The sequence below is a fragment of the Sapajus apella genome, unplaced genomic scaffold, assembly GCF_009761245.1.
Source record: "Sapajus apella isolate SASKATOON/1434 unplaced genomic scaffold, GSC_monkey_1.0 scaffold172, whole genome shotgun sequence".
In the NCBI taxonomy this organism is placed as follows: Eukaryota; Metazoa; Chordata; class Mammalia; order Primates; family Cebidae; genus Sapajus; species Sapajus apella.
Window position 1 is genome coordinate 495,069 of NW_022437112.1, and position 19,398 is coordinate 514,466.

The window sequence follows — 19,398 nt, forward strand, 5'->3', positions numbered from 1 at the left end:
CCTTGGCATCTGCGTCTGCAAGCTCTCTAATGCCCCTTAAAAACAAGCAGGGGGAAGATGACAGACTCAGACAGGTTTCTGAGCTGATGTGGAGCCCATCCCAGACTTTGAGTGCCTTCCCGAACAGGGGGATTTATTGAGATGTGAAGGGAAATCACCCAGTATTGATCCTTTGTTCCTGTTTTCCCTTCTTCTCCACCTTGATAGTTGTCACCAAAATTCTAAGGTTAAGTTTGACATTCAGCTAGCCATGGCTTTCGTTTGAGCCACTCTGTCTGCTTTTCTCAATATCTATCCATCTATCTGCCTATCATCTATGTACATACCTATCGTCTATTACTATCATAAATCAACCAATCTATCTCTCTACCTATCTCTATTATCTATCTATCTATCATCTCTCTCTCTCTCTCTCTCTCTCTCTCTCTATCTATCTATCATGTGTCTACCTATTACCTGTCTACCTACCTATCATCTATCTCTATCATCAATCTATCTCTCTACCAATCATCTATCTATCGATCTATCTATGTATCATTTGTCTGCCTATCACCTATCATCTATCTCTATCATCATCTATTGATCTATCATCTATTAATCAATCTACCTATCTATTCTGTCATCTATTTATCAATAATCTATTTATCTACCTATCATCTCTATCAATCAATCTGTTATCTATCCATTCTATCATCTATGTACCTATCATCTATCTCTATTATCTATCAATCTATCTACCAATATATTATCTATGTACCCATGCACTATCTATATCTGCCCATCTAATCTATCTATCTATCTATCTATCTATCTATCTATCTATCTGCCTATGTATCTATCTATCATCTATCTATGACAGTAGTTGTCAGTAACAGATAAGTTTGCTCCTGGAGAACATTTGGTGACATCTGGAGACCTTTTTGGTGACCACAACTATGGAAGGAGAATATAACACACCCTTGAAGTAAAATGTGCTGAGGAACATCCAGCCGTTTCTGACCCATTTCAGAGACTGACCCTCAGAACCCTATCTCCTCTGACTGAAGATCTACCTCCTTCTTCTGGGCTCTGTTCAGGTGATGTTATTTACCCCCAGGGCTCTATTCCATTGGTCAGTTGACCAGTCTCCCCTGAATGTTCATTGTGGGTCTCCAACTTGGTCTTGAGCCCTATTCTCCCCTTAGATTCTCACGAAATTCTCAAACATCCCATGGAAAATACAGCTTTGAATTCTTTCCCCAACACGTGTCTCTCCCAGCCTTTGCCATCCAGCAAATGACAGAATCCACCCACTTGCTCCCCTCCAAGCAGAAGTCCTTTCCCCAAGTTTGTCCTCATTTTCACTCCCACCACTCAGCAATGCCTGCTCTTTCTCTAACTACATTTGGAAATCTTCTGTGATGATACATAAATATTAGATAGATAGATGCCATGGATGAAAACATAATAGATGATAAATAGATAAATAGATAGATGTGATGGATGAATAGATACATGATAGATAGATAGGTAATGGATAGTTGATAGAATTATAGGATGATAGACTGATAGATGATGGAGATAAATGAAAGGTAGGTATATTGGTAGGTAGATGATAGGATGATAGATAGATGAAGTAGCTATAGATACATAGATAGATGATAAATAGATATGATGGATGAATAGATGTATGGTTGATATAGAGATGATAGATAACAGATAGATGCTTGATAGATGATAGGATTATAGATAGATTGATAGATGATAGGTAGGTAGGTAGGTAGGTAGATACAGACAGAGAGAAAGAGAGACAGATAGACAGACAAAGTTGCACATACTAAGGTAAGGTTTCCAAATTTCTGCAATCTTGATGTTTAGGACTGAATCTGTCTGGGTTGCAGGGGCCATCCTGTGCATTACAGGATCTTGAGCAGCATCTCTATAGAGAACAAATCAATGACCGTGCCATAAAGCGTGCAAGCTCATTGAGTCTAAGGAACAGAAAGATGACCAATAACTCTGAAGTTTATGGCAAACAGCAAAATACCAGAGAGCTAACTAATTGTCTGCCATGGAATATTCTTCTAAAATGATGAGGTCATGCCCAAGTGGACCAAGAATGAATCTCTGGAAATACAAGGAGGCATCTTGGAGCAGAGAGTTAAGAAAGTGAATGAACTGTAAGTCAAGCAATAATGGAGTGAAACACTGACACAGCACCCAAACCAAGTTCCTAATTAGGGATAACAAACCAAACAATGGGCCTTTGCATAAAACAATGAAAATCTCTGGGTGCCTTCTTCCACTGGGAATGCCTTGCCCCAAGAGAGGTGTAGGTGTACACGGTCACACCCCTTTGTTGCTTAAGCCCTACTTCAAATCTCAGCTCCCCAGAGAGTCCTGCCAGAGACATTGGCCCATCAAACCCCTTCTACTCTCCTTCCTGTCATTTAATTATTTCCTTATGAAATTTACAACTGCCTGAAAAAATCTTTTTTATTATTTTTACTTTTTTAGTCATCCTTCTTGCTAGGAGAGCTGAGCCCTTGCCTATTTTATTGACACACCCAGAATAGTAACTTGCAGACACACAAAGGTCAAATTATAGCTGCAACTGCATTGCAGAATGAATCCGTGCACGTGGAATCTGTAGCAGACATTGCTTTATATTGAGGGAAGTTCAAACAGAACCTGCCTTATTTTTCCTTTTATGTCTCCATCTTAAAACGAATTAAGCTTGTTCTCAGAGTCAACTAATCCTGAAGGCACATACAAAGCTGAGCTGTACAATGTTTATGCAATTTTTTAAAGTAAAATTCCAATGACATGGCATTCACCCTTGTAGGCTCTACAATTCAGTGCCATTTAGCACCTTCATACTACTGTGTATCCATTATTTCTATCTTGTTAGAAACATTTTCACCACCCCAAAAGGAGACCTCATATGGGTTAAGCAGTCATTCTCCACCCGCTCTCCTCCACCAGGCTTTGGGAACCACCGCTTTGTTTTCTGTCTCTATGAATTTGACTATTCTGAACATTTCATAGGCATGGAATTATACAATAGATGAGTGACCCTCAACCTTTTTGGCACCAGGATCCAGTTTCATGGAAGATAATTTTTCCACAGACAGGGAGGGGAGTGGTTTGGGGGTGATTCAAGCGCATTACATTTTTGTGCACTTTATTTCTATTATAACTGCACTGTAATATATAATGAAATAATTCTACAACTCACCATAATGCGGAATCAATGGGAGCCCTGAGCTCATTTCCTGCAGCTAGACAGTTCCATGTGGAGGTAAAGGAGACAGTGACAGAACATCAAACATTCGATTCGCAGCAGGAGCGTACAACCTAGATCCCTGGCACTTCACAGTAGGGGTTGTGCTTCTATGAAAATCTAATGCCACCGCTGATCTGATGGGAGGTGGAGCTCAGGCGGTAATGCCAGCGATGGGGAATGGCTGCAGGTACAGATGAAGCTTTGCTGGCTCACCCACCCTCTCACCTCATGCTGTGCAGCTCGGTTCCTAACCGGTCCAGTACTGGTCTGTGGCCCGGGGTTTGGGAACCACTGCAATAGATGACCTGAAGTGGGTTCTTTTAGTGAACCACAGGTTCCAAGAGTCACCACACTGTAGCCTGTGTCAGAGCTTCATTCCTTTTTGTGGTGTGCGTCTTGAGCAATGGTTACTGCCACTGCATAGTGATTTCGCAGAAAGTCGATTTAAAGAGTGAGTGAGAAAATGTGTCAGGTAGACTTCTACTCTGTAGTTGGCGTCTCTGAAATGTACATTTAGACTCTCTTTGCTTCTCACTCACGTGCATTGCATGATTCCTCATGGTTGGTAATTCAGTCAAACAAAAACCTGTGAACAATTCTGAGGATGCCATCAGCAAACCCACCCTGTAAGACTTTCTTGGCCCTCTCTTGTCTGCTAGATCATCTGTCCTTCTGCTTAAATAAGAAGAAACAAGGTATTCTCTTAAAGATAAAAATGGCGGCCGATCCCAGCACTTTGGGAGGCCGAGGCAGGCGGATCACCTGAGGTCGAGAGTTCAAGACTAGCCTCACCAACATGATGAAACCTCATCTCTACTAAAAATACAAAAATTAGCCAGGTGTGGTGGCTGGCACCTGTAGTCCCAGCTACTTAGGAGGCTGAGGCTAGAGAATTGCTTGAACCCGGGAGGCAGAGGTTGCAATGAGCCAAGATTGTGCCACTGCACTCCAGTCTGGGTGGCAGAGCAAGACTCCATCTCAAATGAATGAATGAATAATTAAATAAAATAAAAATAAATATGGCAACTTAGGATGATCATTATCCATGATTGACACTTCATTTACCCACAAGATAGGAACTTTAAAACCCTGCAAACACAGCAACAACAATAATGCCCCCATTATAGACAAGAGGAGACTCATGGAATACTCTGAATCCAACCAAGAATACACAGTGACTATTGTTAAGTACACGTATCTTGAGACCAAAGCTTCACCTTGTATTCAGAGACCATTAAGTGAGGCGGGAGAAGCTATCAATATTTACTTGACACTCTGTTTTATTTAGTAAGTTCAAACATGGAATTACGGTGCAAAGTTCCTTGAAAGGTAATGCGACAAAGAAGGAATTAGAAATGTATCAGGTAAATTTCTACTCTGGAGTTAGCTGAAATCAGGTCTGAAATTGGTCATTTGAGTGTCTCTGAGAAAAATCACTGAATGGACGTATTTATGAATATTATGATTCTCGTATGATTTTTACATTATTCATAGTATGTATCAGTTTTTGGAACATCTGAATATTTATGTTTTCATTGAATGTCTTTATTCCTATGACATATTGCTCATTATTCCCCTGCCTAACTACATTTTAGTTGCTACTTTTAACTCGCAGATTCTCATCATGTCTCTTTTTGTGTATTTCCCTTTGATCTCCCTGGTGCCTTGCCATACCTATTTCCTCCAGAAACCCTGCAGCAGTCCTTGACACAGGGCAACATCTGAGCGGCTACAGACGTTATGTTCTTTAACCCACACACGGCCCTCTGAAAAAAGAATCCTCATTAGCATTACTAATGAAGAATTTGAGCTTCCCAAAAGCTCGATTTTTCTCTGGGATAGCTAGCAGGCAACGTGAAGTGTGTCTGACCTCAAAACATGAGGCTTGGCCAGGTGTGGTGGCTGACACTTGTAATCCCAGCACTTTGGGAGGCCAAGGTAGGTGGATCACTTGAGCTCAGAATCGAAAGATCAGCTTGGGCAACGTAGTGAAACCCTGTCTCTACTAAAAATACAAAAATTAGCCAGGTGTGGTGGCGGGTGCCTGCAGTTTCAGCTAGTAAGAAGACTGAAGCGGGAGGGTGGCTCGAGCCCAGGATGCAGAGGTTGCAGTGAGTCAAGACTGTGCCACCACACTCTGGCCTGGGCGACAGAGCCACACTCTGTCTTAAACGGCTCTATCTCACCTCTAAGGATGTCACCTCAACACACTGGGACCTCCATTCACCACCCAGCTTGCAGTAGTCAACACCTTCCTTCTCCTTTATTATACTCCGCAGGAAACTGCTAAACTCATAATTGCAAAAAATGCACCTTTCTTCTCTTACTTGGAATTTTGCCTACTGAGGAGGTTCACGGTCCTTAACACCATGAAATAAAGCTTCATGCCCTTGAATTTCACTTGTCTTTGCAGCACTATCTTCTGGGGAGTTTTGCACCGTGATTACATACATTTGAACTCACTAAATAAAATGGAATGTCAAGTAGATATTGATAGCTTCTCCCACCTCAATTAACAGCATCTGAGTGCACGTAGAAGCTTTGGTTTCAAGATACCTGGATTTTACTCTCACTGTATTCTTGAATGCATTCAATGTCTTGTGTGAGTCTCCTCTTCTCTGTAAGCGGGACATCACTGCCGTTGTTACTGTGTTTGTTTGTGGAATATTTAAGTTCCCATCTCGTTTTAGTAAGACCAACGTACCACTAGGTAATAGGGAAAAAGACTTTGGAATGGAACATTGCATGGTTTAACCCCCTTTTTCCTTATTACTCAAAAAGTTTGGAAAGTTTCTTTTTTTCTCTCTTACTTTTTTTTTTCTTTTTTTTGACATGAGTTTTGCTCTGTTGCTCAGGCTGTAGTGCAGTGGCACAATTGACTTTCTGCAGCCTCAACCTCCTGGGTTCAAGTGGTCTTCCTTCCTCAGCCTCCCGAGTAGCTGGGACCACAGGCATGCACCACCACAGCCAACTAATTTTTGTACTTTTTGTAGAGATGAGGTCTCACTATGTTGCTCAGACTGGTCTTGAATTCCTGGGCTCAAGCGATCCTCCTGCCTCAGCCTCCCAAAGTGCTGGGATACAGGCATGAGCCGCCATGCCAGGCTTGGAAACTTTTTTGAATCTCAGTTCCTGCTGTGGGAAATTAGCCTGCTTCGTGGGGTTTAGGTGATAAAGGGCAAAAAGTAACACAAAGGGGACCAGGCTCAATTCCAGCTAGTGTCCCACCTTCTATGGAATCCAAAGTATGTTCATAAGGTGCACAAATAGCTGTGAGCGCAATTCTTTAAATATTTTACCTCTCACCAGTGTTAAATAAAGCAGAGCTTAGCTGACAAAACACTGGAGTAATGCACTAAAAAGAAGAGTGGAAAATGTCATGTAATCAAGAAGACAGAAACTGTTTATGTGATTATTCATTAACTGCATGAGTCATAATGATGAATAGGAAATAGGATCAACTTTTACTATATTTCCGCATATACCACATTGAATCTGTACAACATTATTTCAATAGGAGGTGGGATGCATTTGTTCCATCTGATGTTTTCTTTGCATAAATTGGTCTTAAAAAGAAGAATGCAATTACGAAAGAAGGTCTTTGAAGAGTTTGAAGCAATCAAGGTTGGTTTTTTTTTTTTTTTTTTTTGAGACGGAGTTTCGCTCTTGTTACCCAGGCTGGAGTGCAATGGCGCGATCTCAGCTCACGGCAACCTCCGCCTCCTGGGTTCAGGCAATTCTCCTGCCTCAGCCTCTTGAGTAGCTGGGATTACAGGCACGCGCCACCATGCCCAGCTGATTTTTTGTATTTTTAGTAGAGACGGGGTTTCACCATGTTGACCAGGATGGTCTCGATCTCTTGACCTCGTGATCCACCCGCCTCGGCCTCCCAAAGTGCTGGGATTACAGGCGTGAGCCACCGCGCCCGGCCAAGGTTGGTTTTTGAGGGTAGAGCTTATAAATGTCCTGCTCTGAAAACTTTGTAGCGGAAAGGTGCTTCCTAAGGCGGGTTCTTAGGGGAGTTACGCCGAACCCGGTGTTCCTGTTGCCTTTTGAATTGTAGTCCAGCTTTGGGCGCATATGAGTATGAGAAAACTGGACCATGCTAGCATCTGCTGCATTTAGCTATGAGCTGTTCACCTGTGTTCTCTGCTAGTTGATTTCCTTTTATTTAGGTGATAAGGAGAAGTGATCAATGATATCAGGCTAGAAGTGTTATATCTCAGCAGAAGCAGTGATTTATGGTAACAGTGTGCAGGCTTGTCTATTCACTTTTCAAATTGCTTATCCAGGGATCAAGTTTAAGCATTGTTTATGCTGTTATCAATATGGCAGTGAGAAATTTCTATATTGGTCAAAAAAGCATCTTGACAATTGTATATGCAACACAAAAAAAACAAAACTTAAAAACAAAAAAATCTCACCTTGAGGACAGGTTACGGGAAAAAACAAAAAAAAGAAACCTAGCATGTCTACAAATACCATCCATCAGACATGGCATCCTGTCCATGGGAAATAAGTGTCGATGTCTGAGGTCAATGTTTCTATTGGCCGTTAGCACGGAGCTCTCTCCTTTCTTACCACATTCAAAGCGAATTCCAATGCTGTGGATTTTCCCATCCCTGCTAGTTGTGTGACCCTCCTTATTACTGCCACTTCAGCACAGAGTTTCCAAGAAATAGACATGTGGAACAGCCTCACGTTGAATTCTAAATCCTATTGATGGACATCACATACCCTCCTGACCACATTAGCATATTCCAAGTCAAAGTTCTCCCTGAATGTTCCTTAACAGAAGGAAGACAAATAAATATGTGTCACTTTCTTCTTGACTCCAGAGATAGACAGGGGAAACAAAGGGATAAATGTCTTTGGGAATGGCACCCTATAACCTCAGAATCACTGTTTCATGGCCAGCTGCAGTGGCTCATACTTGTAATCCCAGCACTTCGGGAGATCCAGGCAGGAGGATCACATGAGGCCAGGAGTTCCAGACCAGCCTGGGCACATAGCAAGGCCCTGTCTCTACAAACAAAAAATTAAAAAATCAGCCTGTGGATGGTGGCCTGTGCCTATAGTTCCAGCGACTAGGGAGGCTGAGGTAGGAGGATTGCTGGAACCTGGGAGGTGGAGGCTGCAGTGAGCTACGAATGCACCACTACACTCCACCCTGGATGACGGAGTAAGATTGTCTCTAATAAATAAATAAAAAGACTCACCATTTTACTACTTTGCTCTTGGGCAGGCTAGGGAATGTTTCTCATATGGGAGTTAAGTATTTGCTGTTTCTTATCTTAATTATTATTATTATTGTTTAGGTTTAATAGCATACAGGCCCTGTCAGAAACCTCATTTGCAGGACTGACCAAGTTGGAGCTACTTATGATTCATGGCAATGAGATCCCAAGCATCCCTGATGGAGCTTTAAGAGACCTCAGTTCTCTCCAGGTAAACCCACAGCTTTTATAAGCATCACTAATTGCGTCCTCTAGGACCAGTAATAAAAAATGGAAACTATGTCATTCTCCTTAATGATCAATACAATGGTTACTTTTTACATAAAAGGCCAGCTTCATGACATTAGTCTCCAGCCCTTTGTACTGGTTTCTGTTTGGGGTTGTGGCTTTTTAAACTATAAACAGGATGCTTTTGTTCTGTTTTGTTTTCCCCTGTCCTTGTAGGTTTTCAAGTTCAGCTACAACAAGCTGAGAGCCATCACAGGACAGACCTTCCAGGGTCTCTCTAACTTAATGAGGCTGCATGTTGACCACAACAAGATCGAGTTTATCCACCCGCAAGCTTTCAATGGCTTAATGTCCCTGAGGCTGCTCCATTTGGAAGGAAATCTGCTCTACCAGCTGCACCCCAGCACTTTCTCCACATTCGTGTTTCTGGATTATTTCAGAATCTCCACCATAAGACACCTCTATTTAGCAGAGAACATGATTAGAACCCTTCCCGCCACCATGCTTCAGAACATGCCACTTCTGGAGAATCTTTACTTGCAGGGAAATCCGTGGACCTGCGATTGTGAGATGCGTTGGTTTTTGGAATGGGATGCAAAATCCAGAGGTAAGAAGAGAGGAGAGCAGAGCACTCCTAGCTGCACACTCTTTTATCTTTTTGGAGACAGTCCGTTCTCCAAGGTTCTTATGTTGACTTATTCATCTTGCCTTGGGTGAAATCTGAGCATCCAGTCAGTAGGACAGGAACTCACACCTTAAATGTTACCACTTAAATGTTGAGACACATTTATTCCCCAATGCAAATGCAGTTATCTCTTGGTGAAACGTAGTGCTCATGTAATCAGTTACATGTGGTTGACATGGGTTGCCATGGAATGGATATCTGGAGGATCATGCCAGCCTTGGACTGCCCCTTAATGTGGGAAACTGGGACTGGGAAAGGGCTGTGAATGCATGTTTCATAAGGAAGTCACAAAGGATGCTTGGAAAAGAGCAGGCTGGTAGGAGGAGTGGCTACGAGGTCATTGTTTTATAGACAGGGAAGCAGTGCTCAGTATTGATCCAGAGAGCTGTGACAACCACCAGGACTTATGTGTAGGAGTTGCAGCAAAGTAGATTGTGGTGCCTTCCCTCCTTCTCTCCTTCCTTCCTTTACTCCTTTTCTCCTTCCATCCTTCCCTCCCTCCCTTCCTTCCTCCTTCCTTCCTTCCTCCTTCCTCCTTTCCTTCCTTCCTTCGTCCTTCCTTCTCTTCTTCCCTCCCTGCTTCCCACCTTCCTTTCTTTCCTCCTTCCCTCCCTCCCTCCTTTCTCCCCTCCCTGCTTCCTTCCTTTTCTCCTTCCTTCCTTCCTTCCTTCCTTCCTTCCTTCCTTCCTTCCTTCCTTCCTTCCTTCCTTCCTTTCTTCTCCCTTTTCCTTCCTCCATTCCTCCCTCTCCCTTCCTTCCCCTTTTCCTTCCTTCCCTCCTTTCTCCAGCTTCTCTAAGCCCTTCCTTGCAACCTATCCCCATCCTCAGATTGCGTTGTGTTTACCATATCCTGGATCTATTTTCTTAACTCCATTCTCACAGCCACTAGCCTGGATCAAGCTCCTTTTCTTCTCTCTCTGGTGGGAAGGGGGCACATTCTAAGCAAGCCTCCCCGTGGCCTTGACAGCCTGTTTCCCATCCACTCTCTACAAAGCAGTGAGAACATTTTTGCAGAATGTGCATCCAGCCAGGCCACACCTCTGCATAACTGATTTCCATTGCTTTTAGTATAAGACGCACATTTGCATATTGCCTCCAAGAAGTCTCCACACAATGGTCACTCTACCTGTCCCCACCATCCTCTGGCATGGTGCTCCCATTGTTCTTCTTATTTATCCATTTCTAGCCACACAGTCTTCCCTTCTGTTCCTTGCAGCTTCTAAACTTATTTCCAACTCAACATTATTAGATTTGCTCAGTTGCCTGCTTGGGAGTCTTTACTGCTAGATGTTCAAGGGGCTTGCCTTTTCTCAGCTTTTAGAGGTTCATTCCAAGAGACCCTCAAGCAATGGATGGGAGAAAGACAGAGGTACACCCATTTGTGAATGGTCTTAACCAGAGAAGACACATGCCTCCTCCACTCACATTCCATTGGGGGGAAACAGTCCCCACACCCCATGGGATGCAGGAAGGCCTGAAAATGCACTCGGATGGCTATTTTATAGCACCAACACAACATTATGGATGTCGATCCATCAAACTTTGCAGGGCAAAGACCATCTCTGCTACTGACTGGAGATTACACATGCATGTCTTTGTGTGTGCATGCCTATGCATGTATGTGTTTGTGCGCATGTGTGTACATCTGCCTATGTGGGATTTGCATGTATGTGAAAGAAAAGCCAAGATTTTAAAGTATTAGAGTTAGTTTTATGTAGTGATCCTTTCTAAAGATTGCAATCCCAGAATCTTTCAGAGAGTCAGGTGCTGGAGCTTCTGCAGGTGCTCAGAAGTCACATCAGATGTGGTCAGAATTCACATCAGATGCGTTCAGAATTTACATTAGAGCTGATTCTCATCAAAGTTTGGATGCCAGGGGACATCTGGTTATAGATTACAGAGAGGCAGAGTCACTATCTTATACGTGGAAAGAGGCAAGGCCTACGAGCATTGAACTCCTCTTTTCTAGAAGTGCAGTGATTCAGGCAAGAGACATGTGGACCTGTGCTCCATCCTGCTCATCACCTTCAGGGCATTCTTCTAGAGATTGTGCTCATTCACTGAGCCATGAAATTCATCTGGCCAAGGATTTTGTGAAATGCTGCTTCTTATGTTTGCTGCTTTGTTTTACAGCATGTATGTGTGTATGCATGAGTGTGAGTGTGAGTATGCATGTTGGGGAGATGTGCAAAACAATTCTGTTTGTACTTTGAGGTGTTTACTTGGAAAGTCACATAGAAAACTGTGGTCAGGAGGGCAAAAGGAAAGACGGCAAAGCCAGTTAGGAGCTTTATAATTCTCCAAGTCATAGACCAAGAAGTATGACTGGCTTATTCCCAATGGGAATGGGCAGAAGTGGGCAGAGGACTGCCAGGAAAAACTCCTAGTCTTCCAGTTTCCCCAAGCAGAGACAGAATGGCATCACTTACTGAGACAGAACAAGGCATAAGATTCTACATTTAGGGCAGGAAGAGAATATAAGTTTGTTTCATAGATGTCAGTTCAAGGAGCCTTCCTGCTATCTAAATAGACATGTCAAAGAGGCCATGGGATGTGGAACTCAGGGAATGTTTGGACTGGAGAAGCACATATGGTAGTCATCACTGGCGGGTGGATGGTAATTGGAACCACACATGTGGGAGACGCCATTGATGCTGGAGCAGACCAGGAAGGAAAGGGGCTTAGGACCAAGTCAAGGAAGACCCAGTCAGCAAAGACACAGGCAGAGGAGGAGGAGGAAGCAGTGGCTGAGACCGAGTTGTGGCCAGAAAGAACGGAGAAAATTCCAGAGGATTTCATGTCCAGGAGACCAAGAGTGCAATGTGAACTCAAAAGCAAACACTCTGTGAAGTGTTTGTTATAAATATATAGAGAGTTATAAATATAGATACAGTTACCTAGATAGATATATATCAATTACGCATATTTATATATAAATATATAAAATATATATTATAAATTTATGGATTATTTATAATATAAATATACTTACATACTTTTACATAAATAAATTTATAAATATTGATTATATATTTATTTATAGATCTATTGATTATATATTTATTTATAAATATATATGTACATCTATATATTTACATATTGTTATATCAAGATGAAAAAAGGTAAATATGATATAATACATGGCAAAGATTCTTCCTTTTACCTGAAAATGCTTTCACAGATTTATATATTTATATCCACATATGTATTTATATATTATTTAGATATAAATATACATTGATTATATGTCAATATATAGCTACATATTAATATGTTATTGCTATATCAATATGTTTATATATTGTGATAGATGTATATCTATATATTATATAAATACCTAATAGGTATAAATATATCGCTTAAGATAGATACATATTAGTATATATATAGATATATGTGAAGATATTTTTGTATATATATTGATATATATATCAAGATGAACAAACAACAAAAAGTAGATATGACGTGATACATGCAAAGATTCATCCTTTTACCTAGAAATGTTTCCTCAGTTTGCAGTTATCTATATAGATTCTCCTGAACTTCCACAGAAGGCACATTGCATAATGTATGCAAATGAAGTTGTTTTCTTTAACTTAGAAATATTTTTAAATACTCATTAGTAAGTATTTTAAGATATTTTTAATTAAAAATTATTATTCATGGTTAAGCAGTTATAAAGTGCCTGTTAGTTATCACACAGTGTGCTAAAACTGTGGTTTAACATGAAGCCTCAAAGGCAACTCATGTATGGGATTCATCATTTACGGAGTTGCAGCTGGGTGATAAAGACGCAAACATAGGCTGTATCCTCTGGCCATGTGCAAGGCATGCCATTCTTTGGCTCCTTAACTTATCGAGTGTCTATTTGTTTATTTCTTTTAGGAATTCTGAAGTGTAAAAAGGACAAAGCTTATGAAGGTGGTCAGTTGTGTGCAATGTGCTCCAGTCCAAAGAAGTTGTACAAACATGAGATTCACAAGCTGAGGGACATGACTTGTCTGAAGCCTTCCATAGAGTCTCCTCTGAGACAGAACAGGAGCATGAGTTTTGAGGAGGAGCAAGAACAAGAAGAGGATGGTAATACCCAGCTCACCCTGGAGAAATTCCAACTCCCCCAGTGGAGCATCTCTTTGAATATGACCGACGAGCATGGGAACATGGTGAACTTGGTCTGTGACATCAAGAAACCAATGAATGTGTACAAAATTCACTTGAATCAAACAGATCCTCCAGATATTGACATAAATGCAACAGTTGCCTTGGACTTGGAGTGTCCGATGACTCGGGAAAACTATGAAAAGCTATGGAAATTGATAGCATACTACAGCGAAGTTCCCGTGAAGCTACACAGAGAGCTCATGCTCAGCAAAGACCCCAGAGTCAGCTACCAGTACAGGCAGGATGCTGATGAGGAAGCTCTTTACTACACAGGCGTGAGAGCCCAGGTTATTGCAGAACCAGAATGGGTCATGCAGCCGTCTATAGATATCCAGCTGAATCGACGTCAGAGTACGGCCAAGAAGGTGCTACTTTCCTATTACACCCAGTATTCTCAAACAATATCCACCAAAGATACAAGGCAGGCTCGAGGCAGAAGCTGGGTAATGATTGAGCCTAGTGGAGCTGTGCAAAGATCTCAGATTGTCCTGGAAGGGGGTCCATGCCAGCTGAGCTGCAATGTGAAAGCTTCTGAGAGTCCGTCTATCTTCTGGGTGCTTCCAGATGGTTCCATCCTGAAAGCGCCCATGGATGACCCAGACAGCAAGTTCTCCATTCTCAGCAGTGGCTGGCTGAGGATCAAGTCCATGGAGCCATCCAACTCGGGCATGTACCAGTGCATTGCTCAAGTGAGGGATGAAATGGACCGCATGGTATATAGGGTATTCGTGCAGTCTCCCTCCACTCAGCCAGCTGACGGAGACACAGTGACAATTGGCAAGAACCCAGGGGAGACGGTAATGTTGCCTTGCAATGCTTTAGCAATACCTGAAGCCCACTTTAGCTGGATTCTTCCAAACAGAAAGATAATTAATGATTTGGCTAACACATCACACGTATACATGCTGCCAAATGGAACTCTTTCGATCCCAAAGGTCCAAGTCAGTGATAGTGGTTACTACACATGTGTGGCTGTTAATCAGCAAGGAGCAGACCATTTTATGGTAGGAATCACAGTGACCAAGAAAGAGTCTGGCTGGTCATCCAAAAAAGGCAGACGCCCCGGTGCAAAGGCTCTTTCCAGAGTGAGAGAAGGCATCGTGGAGGATGAAGGAGGCTCAGGCATGGGAGATGAAGAGAACACTTCAAGAAAACTTCTACATCCAACTGACCAAGAAGTGTTCCTGAAAACAAAGGATGATGCCATCAATGGAGACAAGAAAGCCAAGAAAGGGAGAAGAAAGCTGAAACTCTGGAAACATTCGGAAAAAGAACCAGAGACCAATGTTGCAGAAGGTCGCAGAGGGTTTGAATCTAGACGAAGGATAAACATGGCAAACAAACAGATTAATCCGGAGCACTGGGCTGATATTTTAGCCAAAGTTCGTGGGAAAAATCTCCCTAAGGGCACAGAAGTACCCCAGGTCATTAAAACCACAACTCCTCCATCCTTAAATCTAGAAGTCACACCACCTTTGGCTGCTGTTTCTCCCCCCTCAACATCTCCTGTGCAGATGGCAACCAGTGCTGAAGAATCCTCGGCAGATGTACCTCTACTTGGTGAAGAAGAACACATTTTGAGTACCATTTCCTCAGCCAGTATGGGGCTAGAACACAACCACAGTGGAGTTATTCTTGTTGAACACAAAGTAGCAAGCACACCTCTGGAAGAAGTTTTTGATGAGTTTTCCGAGAAGACTAAGGAGATAACTTCCACCAAAGGTGACCTGAAGTGGATTGCAGCCCCTACACTTACATCTGAGTCTTATGAACCATCTCCTACTCTGTACACCTTAGACGCAGTCTACGAAGAGACCACCCATGAAGAGACAGCAACAGAGGTTTGGTCTACAGCAGATGTTGGATCCGTGCCAGAGCCCACATCCAGTGAATATGAGCCTCCACTGGATACTGTCTCCTTGGCTGAGTCTGAGCCTATGCAATACTTTGACCCATATTTGGAGACTAATTCACAACCAGATGAGGATAAGATGAAAGAAGACACCTTTGCATACCGTACTCCAACCCCCACCATGTGGGTGGCTGACTCCAGTACATTACAGTCATTTGAGGATTCTACTGTAGGGGAACCAGATGTCCCAGGCCAATTACATCTACAAGGACCGACAGACGACATCCAGCTTGTGAAAAGTAGTTTAAGCACTCAAGACATCTTATTGATTAAAAAGGGTATGAAGGAGAAGTCTCAGACACTACAGAGAGGAGATATGCTAGAGGGAGACCCCACACCCTCCACAAGTTCTGAGAGTGAGGGGAAAGAGAGCAAAGCCAGCACTTCGCCTAAGTCCACACTGGGTATAACGAGCAGTATGTCTCCAGTTAAGAAGCCTGCAGAAACCACAGTTGGCACCCTGCTAGACAAAGACACTACAACAGCAACAACACCATGGCAAAAAGTTGCTTCATCATCGACCATGACCACTCACCCTTCTCGGAGGAGACCCAATGGGAGAAGAAGATTACGCCCCCACAAATTCCGCCACCGGCACAAGCAAACCCCACCCACAACTTTTGCCCCATCAGAGACTTTTTCTACTCAACCAATTCAAGCACCTGAAATTAAGAGTTCAAATCAAGTGGAGAGTTCTCTGGTTCCTACATCTTGGGTGGATAACACAGTTAATACTCCCAAACAGTTAGAAATGGAGAAGAATGCAGAACCCACATCCAAGGGAACCTCACGGAGAAAACACGGGAAGAGGCCAAATAAACATCAACATACCCCTTCTGCAGTGAGGGCAAGAGCATCTGCATCCAAGCCCAGCTCTTCTCCTCCAGAAAATAAACATGGAAACTTTGTTACTCCCAGTTCAGAAACTATGCTTTTGCCTAGAACTGTTTCTCTGAAAGCTGAGGACCCTTATGATTCCTCAGATTACATGACAACCACCACAAAAATATATTCATCTTACCATAAAGTCCAAGAGACACTTACAATCACATATAAATCCACATCAGATGGAAAAGAAATTAAGGATGATGTTTCCACAAATGTCAACAAATATAAAAGTGATACTTTAGCCCCCGGTGGATCAATCACTAATGTCCTATCAACTTCTCACTCCTTGGTCTCCACTGTGGGAGAATTTAAGGAAGAATCCTCTTCTGTAGGCTTTCCAGGAACCCCAACAAGGACAACCCAGCCTGGGAGGCTGCAGACAGACATACCTGTTACCACTTCTGGGGAAAACCTTACAGACCATCCCCTTCCTAAAGAGCTGGAGGAGGTGGATTTTACTTCTGAGTTTTCGTCCTCTGTGACATTCTCCACACCATTTCAACAGGAAGAACCTGATTCTTCCACAACTCTCTCAAGCATAAAAGTGGAGGTGTCTTCGAGTCAGGCAGAAACCACCACCAGTGGTCCAGATCATCATGAAACCACGGTGGCTGTGCTTGGTTCTGAAACTAGACCACAGAATCACATCCCTACTCCTGCCTGGATGAAGGAGCCAGCATCCCCATCCCCACCCACAATTTTCATGTCTTTGGGACAAACCGCCACCACAAAGTCAGCACGTCTCACTCCAAGAACATCTGAAACATCTAGAGATTCCAAGGAAAATGTTTTCTTGAATTATGTGGGGAATCCAGAAACCCAAGCAGCCACAGTGAACAATGAAGGAACACGGCATATGTCAGGACCAAATGAATTATCAACTCCCTCTTCCAACCAGGATGCATTTAACTTGCCTGCAAAGCAGGAGTTGGAAAAGCAAGAATTTGATAGTAAGATTCTACCACCTAGCCCAGATAGCCACCACCAGGATGGAAGAGTTCAAACTTCTCATCAACCAGCCAGAGTCCCTGCCAAACCCATCCTACCAAGGGGAACAGTGAGGCCGCCCGAAACGTCCACAGAAAGCGCCTTCAGATACTTTGTAACTTTCCAGCCACCTCTCCACTGGACTAACAAACCAGAAATAGCTACATATCCTTCTAGGGCTTTGCCAGAGAGCAAACAGTTTACAACTCCAAGATTATCAAGTACAACTCCTCTCCCATCACACGTGTCCAAACCCAGCATTTCTAGTAAGTTTGCCCACCGAAGAACTGAGCAACTCAATGGCTACTCTAAAGTCTTTGGAAATAACATCCCTGAGGCAAGAAACCCAGTTGGAAAGCCTCTAAGTCCAAGAATTCCTCATTATCCCAGTGGAAGATTCCCTTTCTTTACCAACAGGACTCTTTCTTTTCCACAGTTGGGAGTCACCCTGAAACCCCAGTTACCCACCTCTCCTGCCCCAGTAACGAGAGAAAGAAAAGTTAATCCAGGTCTCTACAACAGGATACATTCCCATAGCACCTTCCATCTGGACTTCGGCCCTCCCGCACCTCCCCTGTTGCACGCTCCACGGACCACGGCGTCACCCTCAACTAACTTCCAGAATATCCCCCTGGTCTCGTCCACCCAGAGTTCTGTCTCCTTCATAACATCTTCTGTCCAGTCCTCAGGAAGCTTCCACCAGAGCGGCTCAAAGTTCTTTGCGGGAGGTCCGCCTGCCTCCAAATTCTGGTCGCTTGGGGAAAAGCCCCAAATCCTCACCAATTCCCCACAGACGGTGTCTGCCACTGCAGAGACAGACGCTGTGTTCCCCTGTGAGGCAACAGGGAAACCCAAGCCTTTCATTACTTGGACAAAGGTTTCCACAGGTAACATGTTTAAGCATCTACTTTTTTTGGTCAATTTTTATTTTATTGGCTAGCAATATAATACATTAAACAAGAATGTGGTAAACAACATAAACACATTAGCAGAATTTTTATAACACCTTTGAGGAATTTTTTTTTACTTGAATAAGTGTTTATTTTTATAATTTCAACTTTTATTTTAGATGCCAAAACATGTGCAGGTTTGTCACACGGATATGTTGTGTGATGCTGAGGTTTCAGGTACAAATGATCCCATTACACAGATAGCGAGCGTAGCACTCAAAAGGTGGTTTTCTCAGCACTTGCCACCCCTCTCTCTCTCCTCTGGTAGTCCCAAGTGTCTATTTTTCACATCTTTATGTCCACGTGTACCCAATCTACACCCGAACGAGAGGTTGTTTAGGAGAAAGTTACTGGAGTCTTACTTTAGGCACAACCAGAAACTCAGAAAAGAATGAATTGGTAGGATGAGAGGAGTCATCTGAAAACTTAGATCTAAGCCTGTTTCTTTGCAGGGACAGGAAGCCAGGAACTAGAACGAATGTGAGATTTAAATGGAGTCATGGAACCATCTGATAGGTCCTTTAGTTAGAGAATAACCCACGTCTGGAATATTCCATGAGAACCTCTCATTGTTTTCAGTACAAAAGCCTTCAACCACCCACATGAGGGCTAAGTGGATGTGAGATGTGGTCTGTAAATCCCCCGTTCCCTTCTACCAGCTTGAAAAGGTAAACCCAGCTTGGTCAGAGATCAGCTTCTAGTCTTCCAAGTGCTAATCAGATGCTTCTTAGATTTGAACCTAGACATATGATTGTGTTAGCCTGCTTGGACTGCCATGACAAAGTACCACAAACTGGACAGCTTAAGTAACAGTTATTTTCTCATAATTGTGGATATTGGAAGTCCAAGATCAAGGTGTTGGTAAGATTGGTTCCTTCTGAGGCCTCTCTCCTTGGGGTGTAGATGCCGTCTTCTTCCTACATCCTTGCATGGTCGAATTTCTGTTTGTGTGGGTCCTAATCTCTTCTTATAAAGACACCAGTCCTATGGGATTAGAGCCCACCCTACTTACCTCATTTAATCTTAATCACCTTGTTAAAGACCCTATCTCCAAATGCAGTCACATTCTGAGTTCCTTCAACACA

General features: G+C 42.9%; 1 protein-coding gene across 1 annotated transcript in view; it reads left to right on the forward strand.

Annotated features, from left to right (window-relative positions):
- Positions 1-19,398, forward strand: part of MXRA5 (matrix remodeling associated 5) — a 37,736-nt gene that overhangs the window by 5,852 nt on the left and 12,486 nt on the right. The window contains exons 3-5 of the mRNA XM_032267773.1: positions 8,584-8,713; positions 8,947-9,337; positions 13,301-18,250. Coding sequence (XP_032123664.1) covers positions 8,584-8,713; positions 8,947-9,337; positions 13,301-18,250 — 5,471 coding nt within the window. The remainder of the gene's footprint in view (positions 1-8,583; positions 8,714-8,946; positions 9,338-13,300; positions 18,251-19,398) is intronic.